The sequence below is a fragment of the Biomphalaria glabrata genome, chromosome 12 (genome assembly GCF_947242115.1).
Source record: "Biomphalaria glabrata chromosome 12, xgBioGlab47.1, whole genome shotgun sequence".
In the NCBI taxonomy this organism is placed as follows: Eukaryota; Metazoa; Mollusca; class Gastropoda; family Planorbidae; genus Biomphalaria; species Biomphalaria glabrata.
In genome coordinates this window covers 11,926,706-11,951,661 of record NC_074722.1, presented here as the reverse complement: position 1 = coordinate 11,951,661, position 24,956 = coordinate 11,926,706, and the positions used below count along the sequence as shown (strand labels likewise).

General features: G+C 38.0%; 1 protein-coding gene across 4 annotated transcripts in view; it reads left to right on the top strand.

The window, feature by feature from the left end:
• The window catches only part of LOC106056162 (rabphilin-3A-like), a 146,532-nt gene that overhangs the window by 69,502 nt on the left and 52,074 nt on the right, over positions 1-24,956 (top strand). For all 4 annotated transcript variants that reach the window (XM_056007067.1, XM_056007065.1, XM_056007068.1 and 1 more), the window contains 4 exons: positions 10,210-10,514; positions 12,456-12,599; positions 19,660-19,789; positions 21,443-21,529. In XM_056007067.1, coding sequence (XP_055863042.1) covers positions 10,438-10,514; positions 12,456-12,599; positions 19,660-19,789; positions 21,443-21,529 — 438 coding nt within the window. In that variant the 5' untranslated portion in view covers positions 10,210-10,437. The remainder of the gene's footprint in view (positions 1-10,209; positions 10,515-12,455; positions 12,600-19,659; positions 19,790-21,442; positions 21,530-24,956) is intronic.

The following is a 24,956-nucleotide window of genomic DNA, read 5'->3' as shown; positions in this document are numbered from 1 at the left end:
TCTTCCTTCCTCTTTCAAGAGTTAATGGTCAGTTAGAGAGGGAAACACGCGACAGTTTGAGAAGATAGAGCACAATAAAGTCATCACTTGCTCGAGGTCTAGACGCTCTCTCTCTCTCTCTAGCAGTTCTGGTGGAAGCTACAAGTTACTGATAGTTGGCTAGTTTGTCTGGCCCACGCCTCTCTTTGTCAATATCATACTTTGAAATGGCTACTTACAATGATGTGGATATTTATAATTCGCTGACATAAATAACGCCGCACAATGACCATACAATTATACTTTCCTTAAACGGATTTGAAAATCTAAGGAGATGGTCTTTGGCCGTAATCGAATGACGGGTATAAATCCCAGACTAGTAGGGGTACTACTGCTTGATGACCCACATGCACTGTCGTTCTCGATAAGGAAACCAGAGCCGAAAAGGACCGTTAATGAAAATTTAATTAGAAAATGAAAACCCATAGCTAAAACTAAAATGAAAATAAAACATAATAAAAAAAAACATAAATAATATAGAGCTAGAAAATAAGAGGTTATTTTATCTTCTTATCTTATTGTATATTTAGTTTAGAGCTAGAAATAAGAGGTTATTTTATTTTCTTATCGTATATTTAGTATAGAGCTATAAATAATGATGTTATCTTATCTTGCTATCTTATCTTATAAATTACAGATGTTCCTTCTAAAAAAAGGCGATAATTTCTAGGCGTATCCATGCGTGAATCTTGTCATTCGTGTTTATTAGAGACTTAAACTCTGTTAAGTCGTTGGATTTTCCCGTGGCTGATTCAGGCAACCTGTTCTTTTATTTAATATAAAACTGTTTTTTTTTTAAATTGTGTTTATTCATAATCAATTTTAAAAGAATATCCCACACAAGCATTTCCAGAGAGCACCCAACGGCACAGCGGTTTAATGAGAATAATTTTGTGATGAAAGTTTCACTGACACCGAGCTGAGCGGTGTATCGCGTGCAGTAGTTTTTGTTTAGTTTGTCTGCTTCCTTTCTATCCCGCTGAAAGTGTCTGCTTGAAATCTTTATCCCCTCCCCCCCCTTTTTTTTTCTTTTTACACAATACCTTTTTTCAAGTTAGAACTTCGTTTACACTGGAACCTGGACGCAAATCTCAAAAACGGCTCTAACGAGCGTCCTAGAAATGTATCAGTTGATGTATATCGCTGAGAAAAGCTAGCTAAGGGGAGATAAGCCTTGTGTAGAGATTTAAGTCGTTGGTTTAGAATGTAAATGTAACAAAAGATAGCCACAAAACCTATTGGTACGAGTACTTGTATAGCTCTGTGGCTAGCGTTTTGGCTTTCCAACATGGAGGCTCGATTCCTCCAGCTTGAATTCAGACTAAGCATTTTTTTTTTATGGTTTTTGAAAAAGCAACTCTGAAGTCTGAATCTTTCTTCTAGATAGCTCCCACCACCCCCCAGATGCGTAGCTAGTTTTGTGGGCCACTGCATTTTGAGTAATTTTTAATGTAAAAAAAACCCCACTCATTTGGGGGCCCCCGCTTGGAATTTTCTAATTCTCCCCCTCCTCCCCACCCTAGCTACGCCATTGCCCTCCCCCACCAATCCCCCCCCCCCCAAAAAAAAAAAAAACTGGTCTCAAATTGTGATTGGATCATAGCTCACTTAGTATATTAATAGCATTAAAATTGCACTAAACAAAAAAAGTAATAAAAATATTTCCATTCACTCAAATTATTATATGAAAATAATTGATAAGATTTCACTCAATCTAAGCATCGTTTTTTTAAATGTATTTTTTTTTTTGTAATTTTTTAAATATTTCACTTATTTTTGTTACATGGGACTCTCACTTACTCAATTCCTACTCTTCAGGTTTGAGATTCAGATTTGTTTATGCTGTTTATCATGTGACGTTTATATTTGGGTTCAGTTTAACTGCCACCACGTATCTAGTTATAACTTTCCTCTAGTGGATTTTTATGATGAGATTTTATGCAATGATGTGAAGGGCTAGTTTTTACGTCGTCAGCCGCTGACGCATTAGAATTGATTGAATACAAGGCGGCCAGATGTAACGTTAGTAAAAGGTGAACAGGAAAATGCGTCAAATAAATCCCCACCCACTCGTTTGTTTATCGCAGGCTAGAACATGAATAGGAGGCGCGGTGGCTGAGCGGTAAAGCGCTTGGCTTCCGAACCGGTGGGGGGTTCCCTAACGGGGGCCATACGGGCTGTGATGGACCCTCGCATGGGATCGGTGGGACAGTATAGGCATACAAAGGGCCCCCACGCGGCTCGGCCTCCGGCCTCGCACGGGAAGGGGAACCCGTGCTTGGCTCAAGGGGGTCGTGTCCTGCGACACACCGGGTGTGAATACATGATCATTTCAGATAAGGTGGGACTTCGGAAAGAGGGATTGGTGAAGAGCCGATTTCTCACCCTAGCCATGGATAAATCCTTCCCTTAATCAAGAGGTTCTCGGACCTTAAGGACATCTGATTCCGAACCGGTGGTCCAGGATTCGAATTCTGGTGAAATGGCGACAGCATTCACTTCGTCTTGCACCTATTAGACCTGGAGTGCCCTTTAATTCGATTTCAAAAATCGCACCCATTGGTGCCCATTGGTGCTTCGAGTTTTGAAGCCCTGCTGCTTTTGTTTCATAATGTATTCGCTCTATAGCGCTGCTCTATAAGTGTGCCGTAACGCAGCCTCGATTTGGTGTTTGGCGTTTCTTATCCTGCTTTTAGCAGCGTTTTGAACACAATATAAGCTTTGTTTTATATAAGAACATGTTACTTGTGAAGTCAAACGTCCAGTGAGGCCACACATTTTCGCCTATTAATAAATGAATACTAGTCTAATTACTCTTGCGATCTATGAAGTAGATGTTGTAAATGCCATCTGTTTCTGTGGTCCACGGTTAACGAGGGTGTCATGTGGCCAACACAACGACCAAACGCCTTTACTTTTCCCCAACTAATGTCAGGTAGCCTACCCATTATAGCTGGGTGGACTCAGAGGCGCCCAGAAATCCCGAAATTAAAAATCCGAGACTTCACCAGGATTTGAACCTGTGACCTTCAGTTCGGAAGCCAAGAGATTTACCGATTTACCCCCGAATTATGAGTTATCGACCGTATAATGTTTAATGTACAGACATTAATTTTTATGTATATATTTGGTTTATGAGTTTACATTGTGACCTACATATCCTCGGGAACGTGCTGGGCCCCGTAAGTCCTAGACTGTCCTTTCTCTTCAAGACTTCAAGCTTTGGCCCTAGTGAATATCTGGATGTCAATGACACTACTACACGTATATCACTCATGGAGCGAGAGCTCTCATTTAGAAAGAGGCGATCACTACCCAATCTTTTTTTTTTCTTTCAGTGAAAGAAATAAGAGACGTCAATATGGTCCTCCACGAGATCAAATCCATTTCTTCCTCCTGCCCCTCCATCCATCTTCCTAACGCTGCCCCTCCCTCTTGCAAGTCAATATCGCGGCCAACACGACAAGACCCTGCTGTTGTGAGATGAGAGCTCCTCTCGCCCTCCTGTTGATCCTCGACCATCTGTTGCATGTTGATGTCACATTCCGTGCTGTCGCAGATCATGGGTTGAAATTTATGATACATGAAACAGCGCGAAATATCCAATGTAATATTCAATATTCTATAGCTTCACGCATGCAAGATTGTATAGGAGGTGGTATAAACAAATCAAACACTTCACTCCGTGAAACAATGTTGGATCAGTAGAAGAAAACTTGTATAATCTATTGCGTTAAAAAAAGTTAATTTAGAGGTATGACTTCAGCCCTATACAGTTACCAGGTGTAGCTTCTTTGCGAAGTAAGCATAACAATGATCAATTTAAGTGTTTCTAAACTCCAGGTTCCTGTGAAATTTTCCCCTAAGGGCCCATTGTGCATGTATGTATAATAATGATAATAATAATAATCTTTATTATAAGTGAGGAAATGTGTTTTACAATTTTGTATTACAAAAAAACTACATGATTAGAGCAAACATTTGTACAATAGCACACAAGATATACGTTCATAGCCCAGTTTCTCTTTGACATTACATGCGAAATTGACAACAGAAAGTTACAACGAATTATGTGCCGAAGGAAGAAAAGAGTTTTGCGTCTATTTGTATTTTGTGATCGGTGTCTTGTATCTTTTTCGTGATGGTCAAATGTTAAAATCATGAAGAATGGGGTGATTTTTTTATGCTTAAAATGCTTAGCTTTCTTAGTCATGGAAGCGCGGTGGCTGAGCGGTAAAGCGCTTGGCTTCCCGGGTTCGAATCCTGGTGAAGACTGGTATTTTTAATTTCGGGATCTTTGGGCGCCACTGAGTCTTCCCATCTCTAATTACTGACATTAGATGGGGAAAAGTAAAGGCGGTTGGTCATTGTGCTGGCCACATGACGCCCTCGTTAACCGTAGGCCACAGAAACAGATGACCTTTACATCATCTAGCTTATAGACCTCATGGTCTGAAAGGGGAGCTTTTCTTAGTCATGTTTTTCTCAAAAAGGTGTCCAAGTGCGGTTTGTATGTTGCCTAAGTTCTTACTAGTAGCATTTACAATTTTAAAAAAAAAATTATTTTTATGTTTAGATTGCCATACCAGGCAGTGATGTGAAACTTAAAATGCTGCTGATGTAAGCTTGGTAAAACATTGACGAGGCTTTTTTCGCTAATATTAAAGGATGACATTTTTCTAAGTAGCTTTAATCTTTGTTGCCCTTTTTTGGTGATGTAATCTGTACTTTCAATGAAATTTAATGTATTGTCTAACACAGTTTCAATGTACTTAAAGCTTTGTAGTATTTCTCTGCTGTCCCCAGCTACTGAAACACTGAATCATTTTCTTTATTTTCGTTTCGAAAGTCGATAATCATTTCTTTCGTTTCGTTTCTTTTTTTTTTTCATGACAGTATTTTTTAATATCGTTTGTCTTAAACAATGATTTACATTCGCGCTGTCTGAGAGCAGGTCAAGAAGAGCCACGTCGTCTGCAATACAGAGTTGAAATATTGCAAATGATGTACATCAGAATATTCTTGAGTCAGTACAAGTGTTACACTCTTGCAGACCCTGCCAGGCTGCTGATCCCTCGGTGAGTGCCCTGACAAGGGTTACGCTTCCGCCCATTCATGACACTTTCTCGACCGGGATCTGTGTCGCTTTCATTTACTCACACACACAAACACACACATACATCTATATTCTATAGTATATAGAAACAAAGTTGGACCAAGGCACTATTCTGATATTAGGTCTTTCTTTTTGTAAATTCATTATTTAATGACGGTGTAAGCTGAAATGTAAAACAAGCAAAAATACTTTAACAAAATTAGCTTATATGTAGGAAGAGAGCACCGCATAATCACTGCCACATCGCTTAATTCAGCAAGGTTTATCTCCCCTTTTTTAAATAAAACTAAATTAAGTAATCACCACTACTTGATTAACCAATTGGTTAAATGTTTAACTGATGTATGAATAATTGTGCGAAAATATTTCAACTTATCCAAGAATGTAGGAGAAATAAAACGTGTCACAGAATCCACCCAGACAGACAGACAGACAGAGTGAGCTGATATAAGTTTGTGTAATGAGTAGCCTGCTCTTGGTGAACTCTTTGTACAGTGCTTCTAGCTCTGGTCAACGTTTGGCTGATATTCATCATATCAATGTCTGACCTCTCGGGGGAGGGTTGGGGCGAGACCAATCGTCATTGAAGGCCTGAACACTGATCTGCAACGTCACAACCTGTGGGGGGGGGGGTTTAGACCAATAGCTTATTTCCATGTCACAGGCCCGTAAGACGTGGCTACGAGCTATTGGGCTCCACAGCCCACAGGTTGCGACGTCGCATATCAGTCTTGAGGCCTTCGATAACGAATGGTCTCGGTTGAGGGCTGCTTGCGAGACAAGGTGTCCGTCATCAAAATGAAAGGCTCAGTAGGCACACAAAGTGTGAGTGTGGAATTGTAGAGGACTGTCAAAAAAAGGGGGGGGGGGAGAGTTAAAGGGGAAGTAATTCGTTTAGCTAGTTTCACTTCCCCCCCCCCCTCCCCGGCTAAGCCGTATCTCAATGATACAATACATCCCGACGGTACCCTGTTGACCTCTGACATTTGGGAACTGTCCTCGGACTCTTTCACGCGCCGTGGTCAGAATAGACGATCTATTTTAATCAGAGTTAGCAGATGTATTGCCTCCACCACAGCCAGTCTTTTTTGTTCCCGCACACTCTCTCCACCATATTGCCTCTTCCTCACCGAGGCTGTCTACTCTCACAGTCGTCAAGTTCTCTAAAACCATTTACACCATTTGTTGCATTTCGCAATGAGAACCAAAACGAGAGGCTCATTTTGTTTTCACCCACTCACCACGAAGGCATCCATTATTCAGAAATTAGTTGAGCACTGCAACTTAACAACTGCTAGTTTTAACATTGAAATTACAAGTCTATATAAAGATATATGTACAGTGTACTGCACAACCCAGTCAGGACGTTATTCTCGTTATTCAGCAAGCCAGTCCGTGAACATGTGAAACAGGCAAAATATATTTTTAAAAATCTTATTAAAAAAAAAAGTTTTATCTAAAGGGGTAGTACTCCATCCTTAAAAATATACCCACAAATAGTATACAATTTATTTCCTTTATTCCATATTAAACAAAATAATTAATTAAATAATTGTGTTTTTTTTTAAATTGATTCATGTTTTGTTAGGTACAATAAATAATTGTTTAAAGTGTCAACTTGATCAGAAAACGCGCGAGGGAGAAATAGCGTAAACAATTATTTAAGGGGACTAAATCCAACAAATTAAGCATTATATGTGTATACTGAATAATTAGTTTTGTTGGTATCAAACAAAATAATAAATTACCAGTAATAAATGACTAATTGGTAACTTTGTAAAAATGGATTCATGTCTTGTATGCCACTGAATAATTGTTCGAAGTTTGAACTCGATCTGAGAATGGGTATAAGGGAAAAATAACGGGTACATACGTTTTACCAGACAGACAGAGTGAGTGGATATAAGCTTTGTAAAAAAAAATACTTTTCTTTTACTGGGCAAGGTAGGCTCTACTTTGAGTGGTTATTATTACTACAAAGTAACTCTACACCGCACCACACACCAACCAAATCGTACATTGGGAAACACACACATACACATACTCCATAACACAGGGTTATTTCCAAGTAAATCCGAAAGGACAGTTCCATCCCTTTGTGTTGAGCAGCTACAACCACGGACTCATTTTGGACCTTTTTTTGTTTTGTCAGGATTTATTTTATGATACTAGCAATTGTTTGCTTAATTATTGAAATATAGATACAGGACCAACTTTGTTTTTTTTATTCATTCTTCATTTTTCGGTCTTAATTTTTTGCTTTTCTAATTCAATTGGGAACACCCTATTCACTTCGCTAATTTCAGCTATTTATAGGTCTCCATGTCTGAAAACCTCGGGTCCATTGAAAGTATCAAAGGTGAAAACATGTCTGAAGATGTCAAACTTTTTTAGCCGCTAGTCACTAAGACTAAGACTGCTTTATTGATCACTATGGAAATTTGTGATTACAAGGACTCTTTTCTCATATAAAGACAACACAACAGAGATAAAAAAAAAAATAGAACAGACACAACATAAGAGTTCATTCTGCGACTACACACACACAGGCCTTTTCATGTTTCCTGATCAACGGGTGGCGTTGTTATAGTCTGACCGAGTAAGGTACCTCTCTGTTCTTGATTGAAAGTAGTCGCCCACTTCGCGACGACTTGACGTAGTTATGATAGAGCGGGTGGCTGTTGTATTCCAAGATTTTTCTGAATTTCCTTAGACATTTTTGTTCAAAAAGTTCCTTTTAATAGGGTAATGTTGTGAGTGTGATTTTCGATGCCCTTTTTATGATGTTTTCTAGGCGGCGCAACTGTTTAGATGAAGCGTTGCTTTGCCTACAAGTTATTCCGTATGTTAGCAGATTTTGCATATTCGCGCGAAAAAAAATGATCTAAGATCTTCTTATTTAGTTTAAAGTTATTGAGTTGTATAGGAAAAATAGTTGCTGGGCTAGATATTTATATGCCTTCACTTGTTGTACCGATGTAGTCTTTATCTGGAGTTCGTGTATCATCTGTTTTTTCTTTCTGAAATCTTTAGTTTTTTAGTTTTTGTGACATTCATTTCTAGAAAGTTGTCAGTGCACCAGTTTGTAAACTCTTCTATCGTGCTTCGATACTGAGTTTTACAAATGCAGCCTAAGAACAAACATTTTCCCTACTGGTCGGCTAACTGTCTAGAAATCTGTTACACACCGGAACAACAGCACCCACCTCCTGCTTAATGAACTTTCTTGTAAATAATAATGTTTGTATGTGTGTGTGTTTCAATAAAAAAATTGTGAAGAAATATAAAATAACGTTTCCGCCAGTGTACACACATATTGTTTAATGTGTTTGTAACAATGCTTTTGTGTCTGTTCTTCTTGTTTTAATGAGGCATTAGAGTGATTAGACATGGTTTTCTGATGGAAAGAAACAGAGTTTAATTATCGGATTTTACCGTTTCTCCTTTGCGACGCTAATGAGCTCAATGTTTGTGTTGACTCAAATCATCATTTCCGTGTAGTTTTGTTGTTTAGACAAACCCATTGGAAACGGTGTTGACTTTGGCCGCTAGCTAAGCGTAAATAATCATATTGCAGACAATGGATTGTTGAAAAGAAAGATTGAACAAGAGAGAAAGAGAGATTTTTTTTGGTCACTACATTCATTTATTTTTTTTCCCGTTAATTAGCTTTAAATTGTATATCTATCAATAAAAACCAATGAACCAGTTCAGAAATCTTATTTTGATATGGTTTAGAACTCAGGACCTACGGCTTGTTCTACTGCGACAAACATTATGCATGATCTTAATACATACTAAAGTGCTGGATTAGCTCTTGCACTCTCCCGCCCATTCATTTTTCCCTAGACCATCTTCTTTCTTTCTGTATTTGTCTGTCTCTTTCTGTCTTTATCTCTTTCGTTCTCTCTCTTGATACTTCGATCGTACGGCCATTATCTAAAGCAAACATCCCCTGTTACGCCAGAGACAAGTTATTATACCGTATTCGTCTGTTTATACCGAGCAAGCCCCGAAGGACCCTTGCCTCCTAAGTAAGTGAATGTACGTTCAGTGGAAGGCTTGAGAACACTCGTGCTCTAGGAAGTGTGTCTAGACTACATAAGTTGGCTTGAAAACGTCTCTAATTAGCAGTGCACGCCTTGATTCAACTGCTTCAATGTGTTTAGTTGTGGATCATGCTCCACAAGAGTTAGGAAATGAAAGAATTCTGTAGAGTTAGGATTGAGTAGATTTCGATAAAAGAAGACATGAAAGAATCCTAAAGCTTCAGATAGAAATCAGTAGATGGCATGTAGACAGATGCAAGAATTTCACTCTCCCTCACGAACACAAAGATCTAGTATGTCCCATGGTTGGAGTGCTCTATTGGACTTAATAAAGCAGATTCAAAGTACTATGCTCTTCCTTTACAGTTTGATTTTTAACCCTAGCCATAGCCGTTTTAGTTAAGTTCCCCTTCCAGACCTTGCGATCTAAAGGGCAGATGATGTTAAGTTCATCTTTTTCTTTGGTCAAGTGTTAACCAGCAGGGTGTCATGTGGCCAGCACAACGACCAACGTCTTTACTTTACCCAAGGAAAGTCAGGTACACATTAGAGTTGGGTGGTAGAGGTTTAAGAATCCGGTTTCTGTTCTTTAAGAAGAAAAAGAAGATAAAGCGATGTATAGAAATTTGATAGCGTTATGGCGAGACCCAAAGAAAACGTTAGAAAATGTCAATTTGAAGCTTGAAAAGATGTTTTGAACTAAACCAAAAGTCAAGAGCGCCATATTGAAAGATCAATGCTGCCAACTAAGTCAGTTACCTTATTTTGTACTCTAAGCGAATGAGCTCAGAAATTGGATTCTATACTTCTGAAGAGTGCCCACTCATTACTACATGGTTTTTATATAGTTTATCTATACTTCCTTATTCGGAACACCGGATACGCCAAAAAAAACAAAAAAAAAAACCGCCATTTCTGGATTTTCCTACATTTTTTAAAAACCTGTTAGCCAGAACACTAATTGACATTGAAATTTACGTACAAATGTTTTTCTCTCTTCTCTAGGGGGTTATAATGACAGACGCGAAGTCGTGATGGCTATCTGATTGTTGGACACACCATGATGTGTGTCGCGGTGGTAGCTGACCACTTGATCTTTCTGTTTCCATAATTTACGGCTCGGCTGAACAAGACGTAGAGACGTCACAAAGGGGAAAGAAGTAAAAACAAAAAGCGACTAAAGGGGAAAGCAAAATAGCCAGACATTTTGACAGGAGAGTTCCAGAGGAAAGGATGGGAGAATTCGCCACAAGTGGAGGAGTGGACAGATGGGTGTGCCCGAACGACCGTCAACTGTCGCTTAGAGCCAAGTAAGTGTTTGATATTAGAGTGAAGGGAGGCTTTACACTCTCCAGGAAGTGTGTGTGCGTGTGAATAAAGAGATAGAGACATAAAGAAAATGAAAGAAGTCTCCAGGAAGTGTGTGAGAGAGAAAGAGGGAGAGAGAAAGAGGGAGGGAGGGAGAGAAAGAGGGAGGGAGGGAGAGAAAGAGGGAGGGAGAGAGCAAGAGGGAGGGAGGGAGAGAAAGAGGGAGGAAGAGAGAAAGAGGAAGGGAGAGAGAAAGAGGGAGGGAGAAAGAAAGAGAGAGAGAAAGAGGAAGGGAGAGAGAAAGAGGGAGGGAGAGAGAGAAAGAGGGAGGGAGAGAGAGAAAGAGGAAGGGAGGGAGAAATAGGGAGAGAGAGAAAGAGGGAGGGAGAATAAAGAGATAGAGACAAAGAAAATGAAAGAAGTACACAGGAAGTGTGAGAGAGAGAGAGAAAGAGGGAGGGAGAGAGAGAATAAAAAGATAGAGACATAAAGAGAATGAATGAATTGGACTGGTAGGGAAAGAAAGAGCTCAAGACGATATCACGGTGTTTGTCGGATATTTTTCTGATATTTATGTATATAGATCTTCACCTATCCCTTAGTCCGTCGAACCGTTAGGACACCACACAAGATCTGTCAACCGCTTTGTCTTAAATAGAATTTCATTCAATGACAGGCCTGTCCTTTCTTTGGTGTCTTCGCATCGCTTTCTCTGTTCTTCTCCTCTTTTTCCTGTAGCTGTTCCCTGAAGGAAGGTCTTTGCGAGCCCTGAGAACCTTGTGATGTGACCAAAGAGTTTGAATTTATTTTTTTTGACAGTGGTTAGCAGGTCATCTAGGGGTCCAATAGTTGTAGCTATTTCTAATCTCTTCATTCGTGATGTGGTCTTTGGTGACACCTAGGATGCTCTTCTCTAGATCTGCAGTCAAGAGTCCAAGATTCACATGCATATAAGAATTTAGCGTGACCAGTTATTATATGGCTTAAATATAAAAATAATAATAATCATAGCAAATGTCTTCGATTCCGAAGATTAAGGATGAGTGCAGTGCTTCACATGACTACGCAATCCCATTTTCAGCCTGCATATCTGTCCACATCTGATGCAGACAAAGTCGATGTCCACATCTGATGCTAAGTCGATGTCCACATCTGATGCAGACAAAGTCAATGTCCACATCTGATGCAGACAAAGTCGATGTCCACATCTGATGCAGACAAAGTCGATGTCCACATCTGATGCAGACAAAGTCAATGTCCACATCTGATGCAGACAAAGTCAATGTCCACATCTGATGCAGACAAAGTCGATGTCCACCTGTGGGTCTACTTCAGTTTTCTTTACGTCTTCTACGCCTGTCTTCTACAAGGGATTTTTTTTTATTTGGGTCTTAAATGTGTCCAGTCTAATGCAACATTATAGACATTCATACTAGAAAAACAATGTTCGATATTCAATGACCATGGATAAATTCATAACTGTTCATGGCTAGATATTCACTGTTCATGGCTAGATATTTACTGTTCATATCTAGATATTCACTGTTCATGGCTAGATATTCACTGTTAATGGCTAAATATGTACTGTTCATGGCTAGATATTCACTGTTCATGGCTAGATATTTACTGTTCAATGTTCACTGTTCATGGATTGATATTCACTGTTCATGGCTAGATATTTACTGTTCATGGCTAGATATTTACTGTTCATGGCTAGATATTTACAGTTCATGGCTAGATATTTACAGTTCATGGCTAGATATTCACTGTTCATGGCTAGATATTCACTGTTCATGGCTAGATATTTACTGTCCAAAATGAAATAGTTACTGTCATGTGAAACACTGCACTTATCCTTATCGGAATCGAAGACATTGCCATTATTATTACTGCTATTCCATTGGACAGGTACATTATCAATCTCCATTGTTTTCTCTTGCCAGGCTGGGAACAGGATGGTCAGTCCACACCAACAAGATTGGCAACTTCAACCGACCAGAGCACTTATCTCTGGAAGAGCAGGAGCAGATACTGAGAGTCATTACACGGGCCGAATACCTGGAGGGGGTAGAGATGGAAAGAATTGGGTGAGTGGACCCTGTTGGTCATAGCACTATTAACCTGATTTTTGGGGGGTCTCTCGATATCTTACTTGACTCGGCGCAATGTATTTACTTCAGGTTAGAATCACTTGTTAGAACATTTAAACCTAGTAACCTATCCAGATTTTTTTTGTACAAAACTTATATTAACACATTCTGTCTGTCTGGGTGGAACCTTGACTATTAAACCTTCTGTTTTTATAAGTATTGAATAGCTGAATGGCTAACATGTCGGCCTTTCATCTTGGAGGCTCAAGACCTTAAGTTTGAATTCTGACTCGAGCTACTTTAAAAAAAAAAGTTTTTGAAAAGGCAGCATGGAAACTTTCTCCCAGATACTCCCCCCCCCCCCTTCCCGACTGATCGACAAAAGTGATCCACTATAGCACACAGAAAATGCTATAAGCATAAAAGTTGAGTTAAACAAAAACGGTTAATAACAATATTTCCAATCGCATAAATGTATTATTGTTTGTCTAGATCTATTTAAAATTAATTACATCAATGATTCAAAACTATTTAAGCTTTGTTTTTTTTAAAAGTATTTTTATACTTTACTTGTTATTTTTTCTCCTTAGAGCTAGGAGCTAAAGCTAGTCTCAATGGATCCAAGATCATCGCCATACTTTATTCATCGAAAAAAAAAATTCCTTTACATTTCACGTTAGTCTGTAGGAGTCGCCCTCGGCATTTAAATTTCCTACTCAGAAGTAAATGTAATGAAATGGCTAACTAATATTTTAAAAGTAATGCATTTCTTAATCCTGAAAATTACAGAATAGCACAACGGAATTGATTATACAAATTGAGTCAGTGGAAATTAAAACGAATAATATCTTTTTGAAAAAAAAAAAGCTCTTTTAGCATCCCTAGCGCTTTTTCCCCCTTTATTGATACATCCGCTAAATCAGCGTATAATTAAATACACGTGGAGTTATTTCAGGAAGATTTTTCCATCTCATTATCTTCATACCTTGAAATATTTAAAAAGGTGAAACTTTTTTTTTTGATGTAATGGATGAGAAAAATAGGAATTAATTGTGTCAACATTAATGCACAAAATGTTTTTGAACTGCTAGTTTCATTGGCAGATTGCCACTTTGCGTGGACAGCTTCCTTGTGTTTTAATTCCAAATCTGGCCGCTGAATAGGAACAATGATTGAAACTATAAATGGAAATGTACCTTGGAAAGTGCCAGTGGTTCTCAATGATTGAAACTATAAATGGAAATGTACCTTAGAAAGTGCCAGTGGTTCTCAATGATTGAAACTATAAATGGAAATGTACCTTAGAAAGTCCCAGTGGTTGTCAATGATTGAAACTATAAATGAAAATGTACCTTAGAAAGTGCCAGTGATTCTCAGAATTAACACAGGAAGTTAAAACATCTTCCATGAGCTCCTACTTGATGAGTCCATCGTACACATCCACCCCCCCCCCCTCAAAAAAAAAAGTTCTCCACTGTCTATAGCAATTTTTAGCTGTCCCCGAGAGGGAGAGAGGGAAATCACCGCATTTTTTAAAAAGTCTGTCATATTAAAATTCAAATGCTTAATGTAGTATAGTATGTGACATACGATTGTGATGGAAACACAAAGTCACTTTATCCTCTTGTTTATTGTCTATTTTTGATACAATTTTAGGATGTATTCGTAAACTTTGATTTTGTTGTATCAAAAGAGTACCAACTGAAAAGTCAGCAACGCTAAACCTGTTAGGACTCAGACAAATAACAATATTAGTCAAATGGTTACTGCAATGGTTGTCAAAGTTAGAAGTAACAAGTATTCGGTTATGTATAAGGGCTTTGGGGGTTGCGGTGGCTGAGCGGTTAAGTGATTAGCTTCCGAACCTGGGGTCCTGGGTTTGAAACTCGGTGAAGACTAGGATTTTGAATTTCTGGATTTTTAGGGCGCCACTGAGTCCATCCAACTCTAATGGGTAAAGGCGGTTGGTCGTTGTGTTTGCAATATGACACCCTGCTAGGTAACGGTTGGTCAAAGAAGCAAGACCTTAACAATACAAGGTTTTTGTGGAACTTGACGTTATGTTGAAAGTAATGTTGATAGAAATGTTGAAAGAAATGTTGAAAGTAATGTGTGAAAGTAATGTTGAAAGTAATGTTGAAAGTAATGTGTGAAAGTAATGTTGAAAGAATGTTGAAAGTAATGTTGAAAGTAATGATGAAAGTAATGTGTGAAAGTAATGTTGAAAGAATGTTGAAAGTAATGTTGAAAGTAATGTTGAAAGTAATGTTGAAAGAATGTTGAAAGTAATGTTGAAAGTAATGTGTGAAAGTAATGTTGAAAGTAATGTTGAAAGTAATGTTTAAAGAAATGTTTAAACAAAATGTTGAAAGTAATGTTGAAAGAATGTTGAAAGTAATGTTGAAAGTAATGTTGAAAGTAATGTTGACAGTAATGTTGAAAGTAATGTTGGTATTTTGAGAGTCTGTTTAGCTTGTCCATGGATTCACACACACATCCTCCCCGCAGACACCTTTCTTATTTTAAAAAAAATCGATTTACTTTCTTTGTCGTAAAGTACATGGCTGAAACTATTTCCGACAAAATGAAGACAAAATTAGAACCAATGGAACCGCTGTAAGAAGCTTATCTGCTGCTAATATCATTATAATCAAGTTCACGAAGACTTGGGGGTAGGGTGTTGGGACGGAGGTGAGTGCCATTGTTGTCAATAAAACATCTCTTACTTGCGATACTCACAGGGCCGGATTGAAGCAGTAAAGATTATGCTTCCTCGGAGGGACTCACCCCCAAAGGTGGGTCTTCACAAACTAATAAAATGTGTAATCAAAATAATGAATATTAAATATGAAAAACATGGGAATCGAGATGAAATTAACAAATAGTGTTTCAATTAGCAATCGCCATGCAGGGCCGGTCTTAAGCCACTGCAACCTATGCGGTCGCAGTGGGCCCCGCGCTTTCATAGGCCCCGCGCTAATTCAAGGTGTAATTATTAAATTGCAAAAAAATATACGAAAAACTCATGGAAATCTGAATTTATAAAAATCTCCTGAAAACTCTTAAAAACCTCCAGAAAAATAGACAAAATTGTCATTTGTGGGTGTCATTCATTGCGGAAAACGCCACTCCTATGCGCGATAAAAGAAAAAAAAAAGCATTGTCAGCTCTCATGTAATAAAATGTAAAAATCGGGCAAATTTTACCTTAATCGGAAGTTCCAAAACTTTATTTACTTTTAGAGTCACTGGCATTTAAATATGTCATTGGTTACAAGGTTCGTCAAGTACAGATCGCAATTTTTAACTTAGTAAAGAATGAATAAAATTCAAAGTCGAATTTTTTTCTTATACAAAAATCTTAATTTTCGCTTATTATCCTTATTCCCACACAAACTAGGCCCCGCGCAATCAGTTTCGCATAGGGCCTCGCAATCGCTAGAACCGGCCCTGTTGCCGTGCATCAATACCACACGCTATACATTTATTAAGTGCATTCAATTGAAGTTTTCGCATAAATAATGCCCTGCTCTCCACTTACTTAAATCCGGGCATCAAACATTCGTTAAGTTGTACTAATTGTTTCAAAGACATATCCTGGTCAGGTAGCAGTGGCCTAGGAGAGTCGACTACGAGGATATGCAACACTTCACCACACCGCCTTCGCCTATCCCTTAGTCTGTTGGACCAATGGGGCACCACACAAGATTTGTCGAACGTCCTTCTCCATTCCTCCTCTTTCAATAGTAAAATGTTTGAACATGTTTTTTCTCTCATTTCCCAACATCGGATCAGTTGAACTTTTCTCAATTTTTCATTGAGCCTGACGAGAAATGAATCAATAAAAAAAAATTAAACATTTAGTTCATTAATTGTTCATGATTGATTATACTGTTACGTATTTCTGAATCCTCTGGCTAAATGTACTAGTAGGCACACAAATAAAAACACTGTAAAGAACTTGACGACTCAACTTTCAGCTTCATATAACTTTATTGACTATTAACTCTAACAATTTGTTACTGTAACATGTAGCGTAGAAGACCGTACAATATCTGTCAGTTTACAGTTAGCTATACTTCGTTGCAATGCATCTCTTCACTTCGTTGCAATTCCTCTCTTCTCAACTTTCCTCGAGCCGTATTCCACAGAACAGACCAACGACACACTTCCCAGTGTCGCTCCAGGTCTCCCAAAGCTGAACCAAGTCGTACTCAAGTCTACCGAATCAGAGCCGCACACGTCTTACATCGACTGTATCGACTGTAACGGCTCAAGTCCACTGTAGTTCGCTGTATAGACTTTAACGACAGTAGTCCACTCCAGTTAACTCTACCCTAGTTAACTTGCATCGAGTCGTACACATCTCTCTTCTACTGTCTCGCACAGTAGACAACAGTACCGACGACTCACTCACGACTGACTTTCACATTAACTCTCTGGCTTATATAGAGTCCCTAATCGCTTGTCCAATATTACAAAAACACTGTTAGTATCCTCTGGAACAACACGGGAGGAAACATCACATCCTGTCGTTGTTTATTCTTGTCGATTCCAGAGAACACCTGCTGCAGTGTCATCTCGCTGGGGTCACTGTTCATTCGTAACGCTGCCCCCTTCTTAGATCTGTTCGTCCCGTGGAATAACACGTGAGGACACGTCACATCCTGTCTTTGTTTATACGCGTAGATTCCAGAGAACACTGGCTGCTGTGTCATCACGCTGGGGTCACACGTTGACCTCTACTTGTCACTGTTCATTTGTAACAATATCGTTTGATTTTGAAATAAGGGGAATAAATGCTACTTAATGAGAGATGTGGATATATTTATATGGATTTAGTCCCCTCATTACGATTTGATATGTTTTTCTTTCTCCCACTTCCCATTTTTAGATCAAGTTGAAATTTTGCACAATTCTTCATAGTCAATAATAATACACGAATCAATCCAAAAAATAACCAAATAGTTAATAATTTAGTATTAATGAATTAATTTTGTTTTATATAGCTGAAAGGGAGCTGAACCCTGTAATTTTCAGATAAATGGTTGTAATTAGCCGTTATTTCCCCTTAGTTAAGCTTTGCTTTTAAAAAGTGTTTTTTTTTCTATTGCTTGTTTTTACATTTCTGTTACGTAATATAAGCAGATCTGGGCTGGACCCGTAATTGAAGAGGCGTTAATGACAGAAAACGTGATTCTAATGGATAGTTCTTGTTGGCTTGATTTAGAGCTGGTCCCTTTTGACACCTACATTACTTGTGCTCCTTGGATCAATATCCATTCAGCCTTCTGGAGTTCTCTTGTGCAACTCTGGATCAATTTATGTTTCTCTCTTTCAGACTTTATATTTGATGAATACAATTACAATGAATGCATCTACATTTTAATTGAAAGTTATTTACTCCATCCTTTTTTCTTTAACACGTCTCTGAGTATTGCGTGCCTACGTGGTGAACGTCAAGGTGAAGGTCAAGTGGCTCGTTGGCTCCAGTTTTACCTCCATTTTCTTTCTCAATCTACTTTTACAGTCTTTGATCAAATAACACTGTTCCCAACCCTGTTGTTATTTTTTTCCCCTTTAAGTTCCCCCCCCCTCCCCACCTTGATGATTTCCTGTCAATGGCTTGAGAGTTTCTAGTGGCCAGGTTTAGAGCACCATGAACTCGCTTGTATTGCTTGGCTTTTTCCGACTTTGCGTGATACCCGTTCAATACCCCTCCCCCCTCATCCTTTATGACTACATACCACTTTAGTCCTCGGATTTTTATGGGCTATTCGCGGCTACTGTAATTTCTCTCTAAAGCATTGGGAACGTTCTATCTAGAAATCGTCTTAAAAAATTGCTGCATATAATCACAATATAATTGTGGTTGATTAGAGCTCTTCTAAAAAAAAGCCTTTTTTTTTCATTTAGATATTAGTTAATGTATGTATGTAATGTACGGGTATAGTATTCCCCCAAGTGAAATATACAAAATACTTTTTTAAAAATCTGGCTTACATTGAGTGAAATTATATAAATTACCTTGAATCAATCATGTAATTCATTTTCAATGACTCAAAATGTCACCAATCGAATGCCAAACCATCTAGGTTTATCAGTAGACTTTACCTTTTCAAAGGGCGATCTTACAGAAATAAAAGAGTTTTACAAAGTCAGTGTATGTATTTTGTCATCTTATCGGTAATTGTGATCGACCTCTGTTTTGGATGGAACTTGCTTAGGTCAACGTTCATGCTTCTAGCATACTCTATGTGCTATGGTCCTATCACTTTTCTGAACCAGTGTGGGGGAGAGGGTATGGGAAGGGAGAGAAAGTTTCCCGTGATGCCTTCTTAAAGGCAATTTAAAAAGAAAAAATGCTCGAGTCTGAATTCGAACTTGAGCCTCCATGTTGGTAGGCCGACGTGTTTTGCCACTGAGCTATTTAAATAATTAAAATAATTGAATGCTTTATTAGTCCATTGTTAGTTTAAAAAATATTAGCTTGTTTGTCGCGCTCCGACTGTGCACGGGTCTCCCGCTACCAATTCAATGCAATTTGTGTATAAAACAAAATAAATTAATAAAGACTAATTGATTAACTAATCGGTTAATTTTGCAATGATTCATGTGTTGTCATGGACAATGAATACTTGTTCAAAGTTTCAACTTGATCCGAGAATGGGAAGTGGGAAAAATAACGTGTAAAATAGTGTTACCAGACCGTAGATATATATAAATATATATTTTGATCATTCGTGTTATTTACTATCTCAGTGAACTAAAATAAATCTACTAATGTTATTCTGTTTATTCTAGCTTTCATTATTTTGCTTACTCGCTCAACGTACTAAAAGATATCTATTGATGTAATAATGTTCGTTCTGACTCACTAGAGGAACTTTAAGAACATCTTATGTTATAATTCTGGCTTTCACATTGTGAATGAACTCTATAAAGATATCTTTCACTTCATTGTTATTCTGTTGTTGATGTTGGTTTGCATGTTCGATGAACTAGTAGTAGTCACTGTGTTCACCTTGTAAGGTAGTCACGTGTGCCACTGATTGCAGGCGACTGGTTGACAAGCTGGACAACATGAAGAAGAACGCCATAGGTAACGGGAGCTCGCAGTGCATTCTGTGTGGTGATGAGTTCAAACTGCTGGGAGCATCGCCGACCTTCTGTGATGACTGCGTGAAAGTGAGTCCTGTCTATTTATAGTAGAGGTTTAAGGGTCTAGTTATAGATGGACACGATGAGGAATTTGGCTCGAAAAGTTGTTTACCTTATCTTATCTTATGAAATGCAGACGTTACTTTAAAAAAAAAATGATTACGCGCTACGCGTGATCCTAGGTTAATCTAGTCATGCATGTCAACCAATGACTTAAATTCTGCCAAGTCATTGGTTTTCCTGGCTGGCTCAGGCAACCCATACCATGCTCTAATAGCATTTGGGAAGAAGGAGCACTTGTACTCATTTGTCCTAGCATATGGAACGAGGAATGTTCCTTTATCTTTGTGTCTTTCTCAGTATTTTATTAGGTTTTGTTTTTGTATTTGAAGATTATGGTTCAGTGTTTTATGTATAATTTCTACTTTACTTTTAAGCATTTAAATTTAATGATTTAGGTGTTACTCTAGTCAAAAGTGAATATTCGTTTGTTATGAGTCTCACTGCTAGTTTAAAATGTTTAGATGGTTTGTCGAACTGCGACTGTGCTTGATTATTATCACGCCACCAATTCAGTACATAATCTATATAAAATAAAATTAATTAATAACGACCAATTGATTAGCTAATCGGTTAATGTTGGCAGTTTGTGTTCTGGTGTACAAAGTGAACTAATATAATGTGCTTCCATGTATCAGCTTTGAAAGTAATTTCGAGTTAAGATTTGCCTTGAAATAATTCTATTTACGTTGTCAGTAAAGGTTTATTTGTTATACATGTAGTAGAAATCCTCAACATTTTATTATCCCTGCTTGTTACAACTATTGAAAACATCCAGCCAATCTTAATTAGGTTATTATGTTTGTATGAATCATTTGCCCTGCAAGTCAAACAATATCTGTTTGTAATTCTGTAGCCACTGTTGCAAAATACTGCCGTGAGATTTATAACTAATGAATATTCACATTTGATTAGAGTAATGCCATTAGTAAAATCACTAAATGTAGAGACGCTCCAGGACAGAAGACAATTACAAAATTACAACCTAATAAAATACTCAGAAAGGCACATTTCTTATTCCACGTGCTAGGACAATTTCTTACAAGTGCTACTTCTTCCCTAGTGCCATTATAACATGCAATGTTTGCCTGAATCAGCCTGAATTTAAGTCTCTTATGAACGTGCTTGACTAGACTAACACATGTATACCCGTAGGATGGAATTATCGTTTCATTTGAAGGAACTTCTGCTATTTATAAGATAAGATAAGAGATTCTAGCCTCTTTATCTCAAAATATTTTGATTAGCTCCACAACAATAGTTAAACATTGATCATTTTTAGGGTTAGGAAGACATTACCCCCCCCCCCCCCCCAAAGTTCTAGATCTATAGGGTTACTTGGTTGGTTATCTTCTCTTGATTAATTATATTCGAGCGCCAGTGAATATTTCTTCAACTTTCGGCCCTTAGCATTTTCACCCCAAGCGACCACCGCCATCTCTTCCCCCACCGCCATCTCTTCCCCCATCGCCTTCACGTGATTTTTTGTTTGTTACCCGTATCTTAAATCAATATCTGTGTGTGGGTGTGTGTGTGCGTGCGTGTTTCGTCACTGCTCAAACAAACTCTCTGACCTTGATTATTCAAACACTACGTGTGTATATGTTTGTGTGTTTTCAGGCCGTCTGCTCCAAATGTGGGGTCGATACTGTCAACAGTAGCAAGCAGCCCTTATGGTTATGTAAACTCTGTGCTGAGACCAGGGAGGTAAGTAGCCCTAGTACGTACCAAAATGTGCTCTAACGCACCCGCTTGAGTAGAGAGTCTGACGGTGGCAAAGTAAGCTGCTCAATGCGTGGGGACACCACAAGCAAGAAGAGAGTCCAAAGTCTTTAAACTTTCTCAAGATGTAACAGTGACTAATTGCCCCTTGTTAGCTATTTGCAATATTATCCAATCTTTAGTGCCAAAATGCGATTATGTGACACCTAGCGTTTTTCTGGATATCCGTATTCAGTATACAGTAGTTCCTTCTGTGGGGCCTGCTAGGAACTTTGCAGATTGTGAAAGTATCTTATTTCATACCATTTGAATACAAACCAGGCCGATAAGATCATGTGGGTAATAAAATATGAGACGTGTCTGTGTCCAGGCGAACGTCACTGAAATACAAGAGTTTACACCTTGATAATTTAATTATGATCATATCTTATTTGGATAATGCCTTCTATCACTACCGTTGCACAAACTTTAAATAATGTCATAAATGAAAACCTTAAGGTACATATTAGTAACTAAGTTTAATTCTTGCGTGCAGGTGTAATGTTCTGTTTTTGATTGTTAATATGGATGGACTACCTTTGGGTCACTGCTGAGTCTGTCTATGTATACAACACTCTAACTTAATCTTATTTATGTTAGTCTTCTGGTCGAAGACATGCCTTTCTTGCGTCTCTATAAATCTTTCCAAATGAATTAGATTGCTGTGTGAGTCATCAGTTGGCTGGTACGTTTCGAAACTTCAGGATCATGTTTGTTCTGTTTTTTGTGCAGTGCTAATTGAGAGTCTAGTTTAAAAAAAAAAAAAAACTGTTTTCCTGTTTAATATCACAAAAGACATCATTCTAATCAACATCCCACGCTTTGCAAAAAAAAAAAAGTAAAAGTAAAGTTCCCCTTTCAGACCTTGTGGTCTATAAGGCAAATGATGTAAAGGTCATCTGTTTCTGTGGCCCACTGTTAACGAGGGTGTCATGTGGCCAGCACAACGTCCAACCGCCTTTACTTTAGCCCAACTGAAGCCAGGTACCCATTAGAGCTGGGTGGACTCACAAGCGCCCAAAGATCCCGAAATTAAAAATACCAGTCTTCATCAAGCCAAGCGCTTTACCACTCAGCCACCGCGCCTTTGCAAAAAATGAACAACTCACAACATCTGTGAGATATTTCTTCACCTTTGACCACGACGAAATACAATGACATTGAAATAAGTGTGAATTTCAAGTCTAACTTTTGGGATTAGGGTTTTTTGTAAAAAAAAAAATCTTTTACATGTCAACGATGAGATGAATATCATTACATTCATTTTTGTAGGAGGCTTGTAGGCGTACCATTCGTATGGCAACGGTGTTTGGAAGAGTTGTGCAATTATACACATTCTACTTCACCATAATTAAGTCAATTATTTATATGACTAGAGATGAGATACATTTTATAGGAAAGGGTAATAAGGGGTACAGACTATACAAAAATAATAATTAAAAGCCGATTCTGAGGGCTGTACTATCCCTGCACGCTTGTGTAATTGCATAGGCCTACATTGGTTTACTAATGATGCTTTATAGATATCTACATCGGGACGAGATAGCATGGGATCATGTGATCATAAAAGACGTAGACTAGAAACAGAAAAGATCTTAGGGCCACCTTATGCTAGAGTTGATGTGAGCATTCTCATACTTATTACACAGTACACATGGGTTGTTGGTAATGGATGTATTCATAGCGTGTAAAGTAGGACAGTTTTTTAAAAAGTGGGGTGGAGAGGGGGGCGTGAATACTTTCTACATTGATTCGTCTCATTAAAAACAAGTATTCCGACAAACCTAACCAAAACCAAAAAGTACATTTGTTTTGTGAAACTTAAATTATGACTAGTAAATACATTTATTACAATTGCGCTATATTTTGTGTAATTGGTGGCCAGCGCTCTGTCTAAAAATCTTCACGGCCCAACCAAATAACCTCGTCTTGCACTTAGCACTTCAAATGTTTCTACCATCCACTTTTTCTTTATTTTTTTCTCTCTAGTTGACACTTCTGATTTAGTTGCGTTCTTACATGTACATTAAGTCAGTTTATTTATAGTTTTGAAAATTCTAGTTTCAGTTCATAAAGTATTAATAAAAATAGGTTGTTCAGTAAGTATATGTATACATACTCCCTCTCCCCCCAAGTTAAATCCCTAAAATTCTAGCAGCCAGTCCAACTTCCCGGATAAAACCCAGTAACTTTCCCAGGAGCTACGCTGTCAAAGTAAAGTGTCATGATGTTATTTCTTGTTCATTGAACACAATATAGTGTACCGCATTCGCGCATGTAACGCTCGGGTTGTACAACTTTGTTTTTTATGAATGGCGGCTGATCGGGGTATAGAAAGGTGTGGGGTTTACGAAATTTAATTTACTCATAAACATAGTATAACAGAAACTTAGGACATACTGGTGGGACTTTATACCTCCTAGAGTTCGCTGTGTGGTTGAGAAATGCACATTGGAAGGTTTTATGAACATATCATTATAAACCCCTAGAAGACAATCAGTACTGATGATGGTACTCTATGTACCGGTAGTTTACGACAAGTCATGCTTTTCACATGCGGGGTAAATATATCTATATGGGTGCGGTTTGTACGATTTTGTTTTTACTTATTTTGTAATTTTTATGTGGTATACACATGTGTGAGTTATACACATATGCGGGGGTGTATGCGCGAAAATACGATACTATAATGTCAAATTAAAGTCACTGATTAACATGCATAAATAAAATGACTCATGAAACGCGTAGGGCGTAATTATCTTTTCTTTTGGAGTAACGTCTGTAATCTACAAAATAAGAAATTTAGAGACACTTTAGGACAGAAGAACAAAAAGTAAAGTAGCAATAATACATACACTGTTCTACTAGGAATCTTGTAATTCAAATCTATACACTCATGTAGTAGCTCTAAAATCACAAAGAATAATTACATGACACTACATTTTAAGTTTCAGTATAGGGTTAACCTATTCTCTTTACTTCTTTCATTTGATGGTTTGAAATACGTCAAAAACAAAATGTTATATATAATATGGATCTAGAAAAATATATTACAAGGTTAATAATTTAAAAGTGGCTAGATGTTTTTAATTAGAGAAAACTAATCCTTAGATTATTAGGATGAGCATTAGAGACTATTAACTCCATTGTGCAATGTCTTGCTGCTCGAATCACAGCCAATTAGACGAATGATCTATTTTAATGTGTTGAGAAAACAAATGGACGTGGAGAAAGACAATCTAGATCTAAAATGGAGTGAGAGTCCGGGAGCTGTAGGGTTTGATCTCTTGCTTGAGCTAACAAATGATCCTGCTCTCAGCCCAGTCCTCATGGGCCACTTCATATTACAACTTTCTTTAGCTCGGTCTCTGGG